The sequence below is a fragment of the Corvus hawaiiensis genome, chromosome 3 (genome assembly GCF_020740725.1).
Source record: "Corvus hawaiiensis isolate bCorHaw1 chromosome 3, bCorHaw1.pri.cur, whole genome shotgun sequence".
NCBI classification, from domain to species: domain Eukaryota; kingdom Metazoa; phylum Chordata; class Aves; order Passeriformes; family Corvidae; genus Corvus; species Corvus hawaiiensis.
The window spans coordinates 81,897,390-81,913,516 of NC_063215.1; the positions used below are offsets into that span (position 1 = coordinate 81,897,390).

At 37.2% G+C, this 16,127-nt stretch overlaps 1 protein-coding gene across 5 annotated transcripts in view; it reads left to right on the top strand.

Moving 5' to 3' along the window:
• Window positions 1–16,127, top strand: part of STRN (striatin) — a 69,044-nt gene that overhangs the window by 45,053 nt on the left and 7,864 nt on the right. For 2 of the 5 annotated variants that reach the window (XM_048298753.1, XM_048298756.1), the window contains 10 exons: window positions 36–122; window positions 675–818; window positions 2,952–3,088; window positions 7,513–7,688; window positions 8,661–8,708; window positions 9,305–9,426; window positions 10,283–10,450; window positions 12,632–12,772; window positions 15,049–15,156; window positions 15,993–16,079. In XM_048298753.1, coding sequence (XP_048154710.1) covers window positions 36–122; window positions 675–818; window positions 2,952–3,088; window positions 7,513–7,688; window positions 8,661–8,708; window positions 9,305–9,426; window positions 10,283–10,450; window positions 12,632–12,772; window positions 15,049–15,156; window positions 15,993–16,079 — 1,218 coding nt within the window. The remainder of the gene's footprint in view (window positions 1–35; window positions 123–674; window positions 819–2,951; window positions 3,089–7,512; window positions 7,689–8,660; window positions 8,709–9,304; window positions 9,427–10,282; window positions 10,451–12,631; window positions 12,773–15,048; window positions 15,157–15,992; window positions 16,080–16,127) is intronic. The other 3 variants (XM_048298755.1, XM_048298757.1, XM_048298754.1) reach the window with 2 other exon arrangements.

Sequence of the window (16,127 nt, forward strand, 5' to 3'; positions counted from 1 at the left end):
AGACATTTTCCCATTCTTAATTAAACTTACAACAGGAAAAACTACCGAAGATATGTTTCAGCCTCAATCCTATATAAAACAGTCAAAACAGGGATGTGGGAAAATGATGGAGCAAAGCACAGGTAAGTGTCAAGAAGGGCATGGGTCTTCACCATATGTAGCTTCAGGAAGTAGGCCAGTGAATCCAGTTGCATTTGTATTTTAATATAACTTTTTGGATTATATAGTTCACGATACCACACTACTGCACAAATAAATTTAAATTATAATGTTGTCATAAGAATATGCTGCACAAAGTACCTGATGCACAAATTCTAAACTATTCACGGATGTCAGCTATTGTTTTGGCAAAGTAAATATTCTCATAATCTAAAGTGTGACTCAGTTGGCAGAATTCTTCAGCATCCCATACAAGTAGCACTATAAGTTCATACATATGGGGAAAATTGTGCATTCACAATTCTCAGTTGCTTCTATCACTTTCTTCTCGAAATTCATTTCATGCTGGATGATTAGTTACTGCTGAAATAAGTGCTCATTAGTTTCTCTGTGGTAATGTCATAATGCAAGGTAGGATCCATTGTTGCATGTGCTGCTGTAGCATATCTGATATATAAGTAGTGTCATCGTGAACTATGCCTAATCCCTTTAATTTTTTGTTTTTTTCTGGTTAGGGCCCAACAGGTCAAAGCTGCAAGATATGCTTGCAAACTTGAGAGATGTTGATGATCTCCCTTCATTACAGCCATCTGTTGCACCTTCTTCTAGGCCCAGTAGCTCGAGGCTCATTGAACATGAGATAAACAGGACGGATGAAGGTAAATATTGAAAAAAAGTGCATACCCCTTTGTAGAGGGTGGATGTTTATAGTTACTTCTTAAAGATTATCCTCTAAGACTTTCCAAGCACTTTACAAGTTCTGATTCAGTATTGCAAGTTCTGTCTAAGTGTGATAAATGACATTCCCATTCCTCCATTATGGTCACTATTAGTAAGGTCAAGACACCTACCTAAGTTCAAGTCTTGGCTGAATACCTTTGAGCATGATGGAAAAAACATAATTTGGTGCTTAGTGGCTTTGTAGTATGATGATCCTAAATCACTTGCTTTTGTTTCTGCTCAAGCCTGGCAGACAAGTGTAGACCGTAAACTCTGAGGACATAAGAGCATCTTTTTTTCTTCCCATTAACATAATTTTAATGTATGTATGTATACATACACACATGCAGGCGTGTCCTTCTTTTCCAGTTGCAAAGATAGAGGCTCTGCAGGTAAACACAGGTGCCTTACTATAGCTTTTAAAAGCATGTGGTGATTGTGTAGTGAATCATACAGAACAACTTGCAACTTGCCAGTGTATTACTTTCCATAAAGTGTTCCAAAAACTAAAAAAATTCTCATGGGGCTAGTCCAAGGGAAGGCCACTCACACATCTTTGTAATGAGGCACTACTGTTATGTCTGAAAAATGCTAAATCATCTATTTGATTCAATATTTGAATTGCTGTAATAGAGAGCATAATAACATATAGTTTATGAGGCTACATGAATTTTTCAAAGACAGCAGTAGCTAAAGGGAGCCAGCAAGAGAGACAAACAGGGACTTCTTACATGGGGACGTAGTGACAGTACAAGTGAGAATGGTTTCAGACTGAAAAGAGGGCAGGTGTTGATTAGATATTAGGAAGGAATTCTTTACTGTGAGGGTGGTGAGACACCGAACAGGTTGTCCAGAGAAGCTGTAGATGTCCCATCCCTGGAAGTGTTCAGTGCCACGCTGGATGGTGCTTTGAACAATCCCATCTAGTGGAAGGTGTTCCTGCCCATGGCAGGGGTTTGGAACATGATGATCTTTAAGGTCCTTTCCAACCCAAACCGTTCCATGATTCTGTGATATCATGTGCTCTATTAAAATGGTAAATACGTGTTTTGAAAAATGTGCAAAAACATGAGTTCCACTTAGCAGTCTTTCAGTAAGTGTGAAAAAGTAGATCAGCTGAGTTATAATTAAGATGCATTAAAAGCCCTGGTGTGTGGAATAGTTACCAAAGATCTCAGTAGTTCTGCTTCCTTCATGCTCAGTGATTTTCTTTATGAAAGAAGGGGGTAACTTAGCAACGCTTTGAGAAGGGGAAGAATTTTTCGTTGAGTGTTTCCTTTCCAACTTTTCTCACATCTACAGAGAGCTATGTTAGCAGAGCTCTTATTTTCATGTCTTTTCAGTAATGTGTTTTTTTAATTCAAGAGACTCAAATGGACTCTCACAAAAAAAGACAGCTGATTGTTACCATTCTGAGTTTGGCATTACTATTAGCTGTGTATATCTTTACAAAGCTGAGACACATTTGGGCACACATTTTTTTATTCTAGTAAATTTTCAAATTTGATGTCCTGTATGTATTGTGTGTTGAGTGAAATATTGCGTTGTGAGTTCAAAAGATTGGAAAAGAGACCAGTAGTGTAGACTTTATGGGGGAGAAGGGAAGAGATGTTTGTGATGAAAAGGTAACAACTAGGAGACCTAATCAAACAGCAGTGCTTGAAGGGCTTTTATTTGGGCTGCTCCCACCAGCTATTCTTATCTATATTTTTGTTGCTTCTTCAGCACCTATTTGCATATTTTGTAGCTGAGTTGGGGAAGGTGTTTTCTGTGTTACTTGTGCATTATTTATGGGTGAATCGTAGCACACCCTGCCTGCCTGTGGCTGGTTGCATTTACTGTGTGGAGCTGCACACACCTCAAGTGTAGGTGTGTTCACAGGGTGCTGTTTGTTGGTAAGTGCAGTGATTATCTTTAGAATAGCTATTTTTCTATGCATCTCTGTGTATTTTTTTCCCCTCTATACTTGAGAGATATGTAGCATTCTGAAAGTGGAAAATGTGCTTTTATTATACAGTGTAGTATAAACCCATGTTTCAGGATTTGTTTTGTTTTGTTTTGTTTTCTTGCAGTGGAAGCTTTAACATTCCCTCCATCCTCAGGGAAATCTTTCATTATGGGAACAGATGAAGCCCTTGAAAATGAACTGGGTCTTGGAGAACTGGCAGGCCTTACTGTAGCAAATGAGGCAGATTCGCTGACTTACGATGTAAGTGATTATTAATGGTAACTCAATGTCCTTCTGTCTTGTTGAAGGCAGATGCAAGTTACTTGTGTGTAGACTCAGAAGAAAATGTTTTCCAGTTAAAATTATGCTGCCAGAGGATGTCACAAATTTTTACTTGACGAAGCTGTTCTTCCCATACACAGCAGCGTTCAAGCTCCCTGCAAGCCCCTCTCCTCTCATTTCCCTACCATGTCATGCAAATAGTTGAAAGTAAATTAGTTATTGATAGTGGTACAGCTGGGTACGTGTAACCACAGTGAGTGAGCAAAATTAGGAGTATCATGGCCAGCAGATTGAGGGGTGTTTCTATCCCTTTTACATGGGCTGTATGCAGTTTGGGGCCACTCCACTTCAAGAGGGTTTTAGAGAAATTGAGGAGAGTCCAGTAGCTTGTGACTGATGAGTAGATGTTAAGGGAGATAGTCTTGTTCAGCTGTTAGGAGGCTGAAGAGTGCTCAAATAGCAGCCTGCAGACATTGAAAGGGTGCTTACAAGGATGACAGAGCCAAGCTTCTCCATAGTGCCAGGCATTAAAGCAAGAGAAAACAACAGCAAACTACATCTTGGGAGTTTCAGGTAAGACACTGGGGGAGAGAGTTATGTAGTAGGTGATATTGAAACAACTTGCTTAGAGACACAGTGGAATCCCTCTCCTGAGAGATATTCAACACTTGGCTGGGGGAGAGCTGTGGTTTACATTACCTGGTGTGGGCAGTAGTTTCATTTCAAATGGGAGACTGGACCAGAAATCTTAGGAGGGTTTTGTGGCCAGCACTTCTGTGGCTGTGTATGTAGCCTGCAGCTTATTTTTCTTGCACTGTTTGTGAAAAAATATTTCTTAAAATTGCATCTTTTTAGTTGTATGCAATTTTTTTTCTGTATTTCTGATTTCTTGGGAAAGGATACTTCAGCTATTAATTTAATTATCTGCTCTTGTGTGATCTGTCAGCTTCAGATTAATCTTGCTATTGCGTTGCCCAGCTGTATCAAGGTTGAGGGATTTCAGAGATAATTTTTAATGCTATGTTGGGGAAGAATCCTACCCTTCAGTAAATCTGACTCTTAAATAATCATTATCTGGGATTTTACTATCACAAATGAAGTCTGAGACTTTAGAAATAAGATGCAGGTCCTTACTTTGAAGTTCTACCCCTGTATGTACTTGTAAAGCAATGAAGTACATATTTAATAAAAGCTTACACATTTTGAGAATGCCACTGCAGAGATGTGCTCTACCACTATACTAAGTTTCTGAATATGTGATATGTTATGAATCATCACTATGCAATGAATGCAGAACATTTCTGCTAAAATTCAGTATTTTAGTATTTTCTCCTAATTTGGGCTCAGTTTTTAATGTTTTTACGAATTCTCCCTAGCCATGTCTTCAGAAAGGGGTACAGTGATGTACAAATGCATTTCTGTTACAAGTACACCTAAAAATCCGAGGCTGGATTTTAAATTCAGAGAACATGACAAACCTGAACCATCTGTACAAGATGCTTTCATTGCTTGACTTCATTGTGCAAGTGTCTGTATAAACTTGTGTTTGTTCATGTCTCTGTATCATGAGCTAACAGCTTTCATTTATGGAATAGCCTTTCTTTATCTGCTCATATCCTATCCTGCATGGTGGAGAATACTAACTGCTATTTGTTCATTTGTTAAATGGCTGTATGAAGTCCTGTGATCAGGATTTCATAGTCATGGTTACCTCGACTCTTACCTTTTTCTAGTGCTGACAATTAAAAAAAACCATTTACAAAACTATTTGCTCTTGTCACTGTGCACTTCATTGAAGCAAAATGAGAGGCTGGTGTTTCTATTTCAAGTTTCATTGAAAGTTTAGCTTACAGATAATAGAATGTTTCTATTTTGGACTGTTTCATACATCTGACTGCCAAATGTGAATTAGGTATGATTAAGTGAAAGTTTAGTGTGTTAAGTGTCAGTTTTGGATCATATGGTGAATCAAATTGAAAGATTATGTAAATCAGTCTTTAAATATTTTTACTTTCAAGAGTGGCAGACACTCTTCCCATTTTTGGTCCCTTTTATCCTACTGACATTTTTGCTGGATTCTTTCCTTCTAAAAAATGGCAGCATTAGCCTACCCTATTTCATGGTTTCAGTTTTTTACATATTGCTTTGGCTGTAAGTTAAAGAATGGTTTTCACTTGGTAATGGAGATTATGAATTTATTACTTAAAAGACAAAATTTTTCTATTGTAGATAAGTTGTTAGAATATCTAACAAGATTAAATTTTCCAGATTGCTAGCCAATACTCCTAAGTTACTCTTTTCTTTTTCCTTCCTTTACACATTCTTGACGAATGTTCACTTTGGTTGGCTCTGGTTTTTTCCCTAGTCTTCTGGATAGATTAAGAAGCTTCATAAAATTATGATAGACTTTTAGATAAGAGTAACTGAACTGCAAAATCATTGCATTTAATGTTAAGTACTGATTAGGAGGTTTTGGACTTTGTAGTAGGCTCTTCTTTGAGTTCTTACAACTTTGAACAAGAGAAGTGCCTATAATTGCATGTCATTGCTGGTTTTGAGTTTTCAATCTGTTTTCAATTTTGTATAAACACAAATATTATTATCAGTGGCAAATCCAGATCAGATGCTAATTTGGGGGTTGGCATCCCCCCCAAACTGCTTTTCAGGCCTCACCGTTGCACTTTGGTGGGGAGAGACAGGAGGAGGTTGTCTGCTGTGTGAATAAGCAGCCTCACAGCTTGTGAGGCTGGTGGGTAGAGTGATGCGGTGCAGCCAGGTGGGTGATGTGTCAGGGCTAGAATCCGTTTCCACCTCTGCTGCTGGTCTGCTGTTGGTATGCCCTCCATCTACTTCTCAATTTATAAACTACCCATCTTGGACTCCTTTGGAAAGGCATTTTTGAATGAAAGACAAGCAAATGGAGAATATTATCCTGCCAGAACTGGAATTCACTATTGGGCGATCTGAGGTGTCTTTGCGGCTTTTGCAGATGTGAAACAGAACCTGTGCTGCTGGTATGGCAGCTGGAGGGCAGGCAGGTTCCCTCCATTACCTAATTGGCATTAGGTGCCTATGTTGAGGCAACCAAATTCCTCTCCAGATATCTGTACGTCTTGTACCCTTTTTGCTGAGACTTTCTTGGCCAGTCTTCAGAAAACCTGCTAGAGCTGCTAACTGTGCAGTCCTGCTCCATCCTTGTACCAGCTCGAGCGTTTGTCTGTTCCTTCACTGAGCCAGCTTGGCTCAGTAAACTGGCAAAGAAACTGACTTGTCTCCCTGAGCAAGGCAATATGTCATTACTAAGAAATATGATGAGACTAAACCTGCTGTTTGTTACAGCTCCTTTCTCCTTGTTGAAAATCTATAGAACCTCTTAATTGATGCGTGTTTTTATAATTAAATCCAGATGTAACAAAGCCTAAGAAAAAGCACTTCTGTTCTTAAACCTCCTCTTTCACTCCCAGTCCCCAGAATAAAATGTTTCTTGAAGTGGCTCAAAATAGTTGTCTCATCTTTGCAGTTAAGGCTATAAATTATTTGGAATTATCTGTAGATTTCAACATAATAAATATCAGTACAATTGTTTGTTTTCTTGGTTTTTCATAACGACCATCAGCAGTGGAAAGGTAAATTTAACTCATGACATTGTTGACTGACAGTGGAAAAAGTTGGTTCAGCATTTTGTGTCAATATTTGTTCAGAGGAACAACATTGAAGAAACTGTTACTTTTTTTAAAGGCTTTCTTTCTGGATCTTCTAAAATGCATTTATTGCCAAATAATTGTGTCTGTATACATGATACCTTATTGCCTGCCAGTTAGATTCTTAGTGTGTAGCCAAGTCCTTTTTGCCATTTTATTTTCCTATTCTGGCAAACTTCACTGGCCATGCATTACTACAGAGCTTGAGTTGCCTTAGCTGGGTAAGTTAGGTTGTGTTCCTTTTTGTGCTTCTAGAGACTTCTCTGTTTCTCTCAGACCTTTACTTTAGAGCTGCCATGTCAGTAGTACTTTGGATATTCAGGGACCACACCTTGGTGAGTCAAGCCCAGTGTTGTAAGTAAATGAGCCAGTAGGTATAGATCAAGTTTTAAATACCTAACTGAGTTCACTGAAGTATCAGTGCTTTTAAAGTGTGTAATTTTACAGACACGAGAGTATTTCAGATTTGCATAGAATTTATTACTGTGGATGCAACATTACTTATATGGAATACATCTACCTTGGTTCTCATTTTGAAGTGTCTGGTTAGTGTTAAGTGGACTGTGGTTCACGAGCAGATTGTTGTGAAGAGTGGGTGAGATAATTTGACATCTTCTGAAAATGCCAAACTAAATTTTTGATTTCTTCCTTTTGTTGTGCCTTCCAGCTTAATTACAAGTTTGGCATTTTTTTTTTTATTAGATAGCCAACAATAAGGATGCATTGAGAAAGACTTGGAACCCCAAGTTTACGTTAAGAAGTCACTTTGATGGAATAAGAGGTCTCGCTTTTCATCCGGTTGAACCAGTCTTAATAACAGCTTCAGAGGACCATACTTTAAAAATGTGGAATTTACAAAAAACAGCCCCAGCAAAAAAGTAAGATTTTTTTTCTTTCTTTTCTTCAAAAACAATTTTAATTTATGAAGAAAGAAAAGCCAAACCCTAGATACCACTTCACCGAATGGCCCTTGCAGTTAATGGAAAGTGTTCCCTGAATTTAGGAGTAGGAAAACAAGCTCTCAGAGAAGGGTGGAGATGCGTAAAGAATGCCAGAAAAAATCCACGTGTTTGTGAATGTGTTTTGTTTGTGAAAAGGAAAACCATTCAGTTTTTTATATTTTCCTTGTGGATAACACGACAAATTAATTTACTAGTGAAAATATTTGGATGCGGCCTGTTAGTGTGCTTGCATGTGTATATGAATGTATAGAATGCATTTATATATCTATGCATATGTATGTATACACATACATGCATATACATAATGTACAGCTTTAAACTCTGAGATGTTGGCAGGTTCCTTTGTTCACTGTCTCTTGCAAATTGCTGGGAATTTGCAGAAATGAGAGGAAATTCATAGCAGGGCTGATGTGGTTAAGGGAGTACCATCATACCTTTGAGGAGGACTGGGCATAACACGGAGTCTTCCCTTGGTCTCTAACAAGATTGGTGAAGTCCAGAGAAGCAAATTTTGAAGCATTTCAGTGTTGATAGAAAAACTAGGAGTCCAAAACTCCTTTGCTCTGATAGGAACACTTAATGATACATTCCATGTGATGCTGATGTCTCTCCACTTCTTCCCCTCTGCTGATGTACCTACCTACTTTGATGGGTCTGTGAGCTACCTTGAATGTCTTTAAACAAAAAACCAAACAACAAATCCTGTCGTGTTTTGAAAGACTACAGATAGTTCCTAGATATGTGAAAAATTGTGTTGGGAGAGGAAGTTTTGAGAGAAACACTGCAAAAGATGTAGCAGGGATTTTAAGAATTTAGCGATTCTGGCATTTTTTGTAAAGCGTTGTGTAAGATTGTATACATGTTAACTTCTTTTCGTACTTCGTTTAGGAGTGCTTCTCTTGATGTAGAGCCAATATATACCTTCAGAGCACATAAGTAAGTATTTCCTGCGAAATATTGTCATATTTTGAGAAAGATATGATTTTTAAATAGAAACAGAATTTTTTAAAAAAGTAATTTCCACCTTACCAGCTACTGATTTCATGTGGTGCTTTTAGTTCCTATGTTTTTTAGAACACATCTGCATGTGTTCATCTCCTTTCTGCATAGTTATTTATGTCTGAAGTCAGATATACCACAATTTTAAAATTAAAAACCTACAAATTATACAGTTCAAATTTGATTAGGTGTTCTGTTCATCATTGCAGCTTTTGCCTTTTTGCCAGATACTTGAATATATAGAATGAAGCTGAAGAAGAATGAATGCAATGGATTTAAATCTACTGAGATGATTTCATGAAAGAGCCTTAAATCTTTTAAAAAGAAAAGAAGTCTGTTTATGCGAAGTACAAAATCCTACAGTTCAAATTGTGATGTTGTAGCATATGATTTCATTATGCAGAATTTTTGTTGCAATCCATGCAGCAAGTGAATTGTATTTAACATGGAAATTTGAAGATTCAGAAGATTGACATTGCATTTCATGTAATGAAAATGTTCATAGTCAGTGTTTCTTTGGGGGTTTCTTCCAGTGGACCAGTGCTCTGTGTGGTGATGAGCAGTAATGGTGAGCAGTGCTACAGTGGGGGAACAGATGGCCTCATCCATGGCTGGAACACAACCAACCCAAACATCGACCCCTATGACTCTTACGGTGCGTTGCTGTCACACGCAGCAGTGAAATAATAAGTTTAGTGACAGTAATGTTGTGTCACTAAAACAGTGTAATTTGTCGATAATGCTTCTGTGAAAGTTTAAAAGAGCAAATTGAATGTTATCTTCAATTACTTGAAGTGACATTATTTTAATGCTGATGCTACTTGATGGCAAGATAAAGTATCATTTTCTTAAAAAAGGCCTTGATCTCATCACAGTTTTGAGAAACAGCTAGTCTAAAGTACAGGTTTTAAAAGTTCAGGATTAAACCTGATAATTTGGCAAGTACAGGAAATGTGTATTTTAGTGTTCTTTTCTTTGAAAAATTTCTGTGGAGTTGAGATAAAAAGAGATTTTATAGTCTGAGACCAAAGCTGTTAATGTTGTCTGCAAACAGCTAAAAAGGCCCAGTTTGGTAAAATTTACCAGATCTGAGTGGATGTCAGCTTTGTGTCTGGATTTTGAGATTTACTTTTCACTTCTGGTAGCTTCAGATGCAGTTGGCCTCAAAGCTAACTTTTGCATAAAAGGGACTGCTGTGCCATTAATGGCTGTTTGAAAGCAAATTTTAACAATGAAGCGTATTTCAACAACTTCAAAACTGTCCCTTCTGCTGAAGCATTGTTTTGTTCATTTAGTTGTAAAGTGGGTAACAGAATGTCACAAATACTGCTGAAATTCAAGCATCTTCATGCCAGAGTAATTAAGACTTCTATATTGATATGACATGATTGATCTTGGGGTTTTTAATGGATTATCTTCCAAAGTTTGGTGCATAAACACAGACTAAGGTACAGCTATTGACTTAATTCAGATTTTGTTTTGAAATGTGTTTTTTTGTGTTTTGTTCACAGATCCTTCTGTTCTAAGAGGTGCTTTTGTAGGCCATACTGATGCAGTGTGGGGTCTGGTTTACAGTGGAGCACACCAGCGATTGCTGTCGTGTTCAGCAGACGGCACTATACGTTTATGGAAAGCTACAGAAATTGCTCCAGCTCTCAATATATTTAATGATAATCAAGGTACAGAAAATCACCCTACCCTAAAGTTCATGAGCATCACTGTTCAGACTGTCATAATTTTGGGTACTGAACAGAAATACTTCTTGTGCTTTTTTCTGAGTTTCTTACCTTTATGAGTGTTTTTGGGAAGAGTGAATTTTGTGACCCTTCTTTGACATTAGCTAAATATATACCTGTGTGCAGGGGGACAGTCAGATATATCTAAAACCCAACTGCTGCTGATGATCTGCTGATGATACTAGCACCATGGAGAATAATATATTAACTCAGTAATTCAGATTCAAACTTGAGGTTCCACTAGGCCCTTGCTTTTGGTTTGTCAAGAGTAAAAAGCCCTTTCTTCCCCCAGTGGATGTTTGCAGTAGCCAGTCTTTTATCTCAGTGTCATTGTACCTTCCAGATTTGTTCCTTGTGCCTCTAACACAAGGAACAAATCCAACTGAATTTCTCAGTTTCCACATTAACTAAGTAACAATAACCTAGTGATCCTAAACACTGGTAGTTGAAAAAAAGTACTCCTTTGGAGTTAGTTACTGAAATTTCATGAACAAATGAAAATCCCACTGTTTAGAATCTAATTTCTGGAAGTTGCTGTCTGAGTCAAAGTGCTGCAGAACAAGCCTGTTGACATTGCCAAACTCTCCTAGAGCTAACAGCCATTAAAGGCAGCCCATGAGCTGAGACAGTTCCTTATCTCTTCACAAAAACTTTGAGGCAAAATAAACTTTGTCATAACTGAACAGACTTGTTGAATTATGGTGTAAAGCTGGTCGGATATGTCTTAGTTGAGACAGACTGAGCAAAATAGAAACATTCTATGTATTTTAGTTTTTGCAGAACTATGTTTCTAAAGGTATGCAGGATTGTTATTGCCAGCTCACCTATCTGCCTGCTTTGAAAACTTTCTGGAGAGATTTGGGGTTTGTTGTGCGTGATTTTGGTTTTAATTATTAAACTAAGGGGGAAGGGGGAGTAGTTTTGCCTCACAGAGCTAATATTAGGACGTTTTTGTATTCTAAACTGCAATGAAGCCCAGTTGTGAAATCCAAAGACTGAAAACACAGTTTTCCTATGGCTTATTGATAACCTTGAACAAACTCATTAAAGTATCTGTCACTCATTGTTCAAGTCCTTTAGATTAACCATTGTAGGCTTACCAGGAAGCTGCAGATAAGCATGCATGGCAGTGGTAGAAAGGGTCACTTGAGAAACAATGTGTTTTCTTCTCACACCAATCCTTTTTGGCATTTTTTCGAGTACTTGTAGATAAGTACCACCATTCCTGAGAAATATTCTTGAGGTCATGTGTCTCAGAAAGATATTTCTCCCATGAATCTTTAGAGAGTTTGCAGAGATGTGATGATATTCCTGTGTTATCTGAATCTATGATCCAACATTAGATTGCTTAAAATTCAGTTTCTCACTCTCTATCTTTTCCTCCTCCTCCTGGCATCTGTTGCAGCTGGTGTTGTTCTTTCACACAGCAGGTGGTGAACAGGACATTTGAGGAAAAAAATCCTAAGGGATAGATCCTATGCCCAAGCTTTGCTGATTTGACTTTCTGTCCTGTAGAGTGCAGATGGCTACAGTATAAGGAGATCAGATATATACCACAAAAGGCAGGATGGACAAAGCTTTGAAATACAAGTTTATAATGTATTTGTATAACTTTGCATGATGACAGTTCCAGTGTATAAAATTTGCACCTGGAGAACTTTGGTGATTTTTTAAGCTCTGATTTTGTCCAGGTTAATTATAACAACGTTACTCATCTGTCATATCAGTTGTACCACTTCAATTTCATGTCCCTTTATTGAAGCAATGGAGTTTGGTGGAGTTTTTTTGAGAATTGCTGTTACAATTAAGGGAAGGAAAAGGGGCCCGGGAGTTCTTACTTTCTTAATTTCAAAGTAGATTTCTGGCCAGCTGCAGTTCCAGATACAGCATCTTAGTAAAGAATGTTGTTGATACATGTGTTTAAAAAAAAAAAAAAAAAGATTAAAATAGTGATCACTACAGGGCAAGCTATTTAGATTGGCATAATTTATGATTTAGAATGCAACATTTCCTTTCATAATCGTGGTTCTTTTGATGTTGAAGTGCTTACTGGTTGAATTTTTTTGTTTAATATTTTTAAAATTTTCTTCACACCAACTACATCTTCCCTTCGTTGCTTTCTAGAAATGGGAATCCCTTCATCAGTAGACCTTGTGAGCAGTGACCCAAGCCTCATGGTAGCATCATTTAACAGTGGACACACTAGCATTTTTAACATGGAGACACGGCAGCGAATTCTTACCCTGGAGTCCAGTGTGGATACCAGTATGTATCAAAAGCCCCAAACCAACCAAAGGAAAAAAATGGCTTCTTGAAGATTGATACCATTGATAATCTTTTCAGTGTTTCCAAAGAATTGGGCAGTGTCATGAGAAATTATAACATGAATTATGTTACAGGCTGTGTTTTGAGATAAAACAGTAAATTGTTACTACTACAACAGACCTCAGGGGTGTTTCAGTAGCAGAAGAGTGCACATACTTTTGAAATAAGGTAGAAGAAACAAGCTCGCACTCTGAATTCCTCCTCAAGGGGTAGTAGCACAAGAAAAAGCACAGGTTTCTTTAACACAGCTTTGTGATCTCTGTTGATTCAATATATCCATTTTCTCTTCAGTCCAAAATTGCAAAATAGAGGCAATATCAGGAAAATTCAAAGTTGAATTTATTAAAAAATTCTGAGTGTATGTCAATTCTTTTTTGTTTTTCCTCAGAGGTATTCATCTCCTAAGCTTTATTACACTCTTGGCTCATTTGGACTTGGGCTTTAGTTGAAATTTTCACTGTAGGAGGAAAGCAAAGCTCCAGTGAAAGAGTATTCATTCACAAGGTCCCATATAATGCCTTGGATCATGGCAGTGACCAATATTAGAAGTTTTAGAGGACACTGTGAAGAGGCTGCTGTCACTAAATTATTTTACCCTGGCTTTACAAAAGAGACCAGAATGAGCTGAAGCATAAGGTTTCATATTTAAGCCACAATGGTAAAACACTGTGTCATTTAAAATTTTGGTATTTCTTCCCCCACCCTCAGGGTTTTATGTCACTGACTTCTACTATTTAATTATATTTTTTTAAAAGGACTAAGCCATTCTTGTTGGCTTTGCTTGTGTGTTTTAAAATATTTAAATGACTGTCATTTTATAAGAGCAAATGGAAAGTGCCATCTCTCTTCTTTATGTTATTTCTTAATGTGCTGGATTTCTTCTTTTAACCCACATCTTTGTTCCTGTCTGAAAAAACAGTTTAAATTAGTTAATGCTGTTCAGTAGCAGTCACCTTTGTTCTTCCATTCCCTCCTCCCTTCTATTTTTTTTACTTCTTCCTTGCTGTAGTTCTGTAATACTGCTTTAGGAAAATGAGACCCTGGTATGGCAACCAGCAGTCCCTGTTTAGTATCTTCAGTTATGTAACAGTACTATAAAGCTTACATGTATTTTAAAGAAATAAATTATTATTTCTACAAGAGCTAGACAAGAGGAAAATGTCACCTGAAATGCCCTACCACACTATTTAGGGACTCTGCTGTTCAGTATAATCCTCACTCTGGCATTTTCAAACTGTGAGGATGGCTGGCTGTGATGAAGGTTCATGTGCTTTTAGTAATTTTAGGAGAGTTTATTAGTATGGATGTGGGGTTTTTTCTTTAATTTTTACTTCCATAATTTCTAAGTGTCTTGTGGATGCTGACACTGCTTTATGGTTCAGATTTTTATAGAAAAGTGTAAAGTGAAATCTTTACCATTTTAATAGCAGGTGAACCTTTAGTACTATTCTATTTCATTTATTTTAGTAAGAATTGTGATTAAATGATGTGAATGTTCTTTGGAAGCAATTTAGCTAAATACAGTCAACATGAAAGACAATATCTGTATTTTGATGTTCTGTGTAGTGACTATTTGTGGGTTTTGTCATAATCTATGCCTCTTAAGACCCCTCTTGCATTAACCTGTGCATCACAGCAATGCCTAGATTTCTAATCAGATAATTCCTATACTTTTTTCTCTGTATGTGTATAGGTATCTATATATGTGCATGCTATTTCAGAAGTATTGAAGGCTAGGAAATTGGCTCTCCTATGAATAGTCTAGCATCCTTTTTTTTTAATAATTATTTCAATCCATGTATTGGATTGAATAATATTAAGTGGATTTTGTTTGCTTGAAACATACTGCCTGCAGTGTTTTATTTTCCTGTCCTGTGTGTTATGAAGAAAGTTTGACTTGGCAAGAGGAGGAATGTGTGTGAATGAGGTGTTCTCACTCAATTTTTGGTTTCACATTTTTACCTGGTGTGCCTATCTAAAACCATGTCCAGAAGCTGGACCTTATTTGGCATATATACTATTTATGTATGTTTTTATCCTGTGTAGTTTGGAAAGTATTGTAAAGTGTATAACATAAGGTGCTAGCTGTGAGTTTCCAGGATATATATGTAAGAAGTATTTTGCAAATAAGATTGATTACATACTTATTTCTTAGTAGCAATCTTTCAAAGAATTTAGCAATTTACATGTACTGATATGTGTGGGTTTTTTCTTAGCAGTCAGTTCTTCCTGTCAGATAAACAGAGTCATCAGCCATCCAACTCTTCCAATTAGTATCACTGCTCATGAAGACAGACACATCAAATTCTATGACAACAATACAGGTATGCATCTTTTCAGCTGGTCTTAGCCATAGCCATTACATTGTATAATGTAAATCATTATTATCTATATTGTTCACATAAATGCTGAGGGATGTCAAGAATTGGATAGCCTCTGAAGTGGAAATCTCTCATCACCAGCAGAGTCCAAAGATTGCCAGCCCACTTAAAGCTTTGTTGGCAAAGTGATAAGGAACTTGCATCTGTCCATTCTTTTGGAATGCCCTGTGTATGGGGTTTATAATTCTTTACCATAAAAGGCTTCTTTTTCCAAAATCTTCACGTTCTTATGTTTATGTTTCGTCTGTTGGTTGTCTGTATTATTTTTATCTTGAGAGCGGGAACCTCTCGCACTCCTTCAGTGCTTCCTAGACCTCTGCCACGTTTGACCCATAATTTACAATTTTTAACATGAAATCATTGCTGTAATTATAATAAGCTGTAATAGAACATTAATTCTCTCTGAGACAACTAACATTATCCCCTACTCCTATGTAGTTTATATTCATTGCTTTTAGTATACTCAGCCCCTGCCTTCCTTCCCATTCAAGATCTTACCTGAGAACTCAATTATCTTAAGGGGTAGATATTTAAAATGCACAGTGATTGCAGTGTCAGGATGGCTTAAAGTAAAGGTCTCACAAACGTTGATGATATTGTTACTGTGGTTCTTGGGAACTGTGAACATTAAAAGAATGACTTTTTGTATAATTTTAATGATTCAGTCATGGGACAAGATCTTGTATTTATAATATCAGCTATGGTAGCGTCGTAAGCAGTGACTACAGGTAACAAAGTTAGTTGCAGAAAATAACCTAAATAAATCTTTTCTTTCAAAGGAAAACTGATCCACTCCATGGTGGCTCACTTAGATGCAGTTACAAGTTTAGCTGTTGATCCTAATGGCTTGTATTTGATGTCTGGCAGTAAGTACATTCAGATTTCATTTTCTTTTTCTTATAACGGTGGCAGGC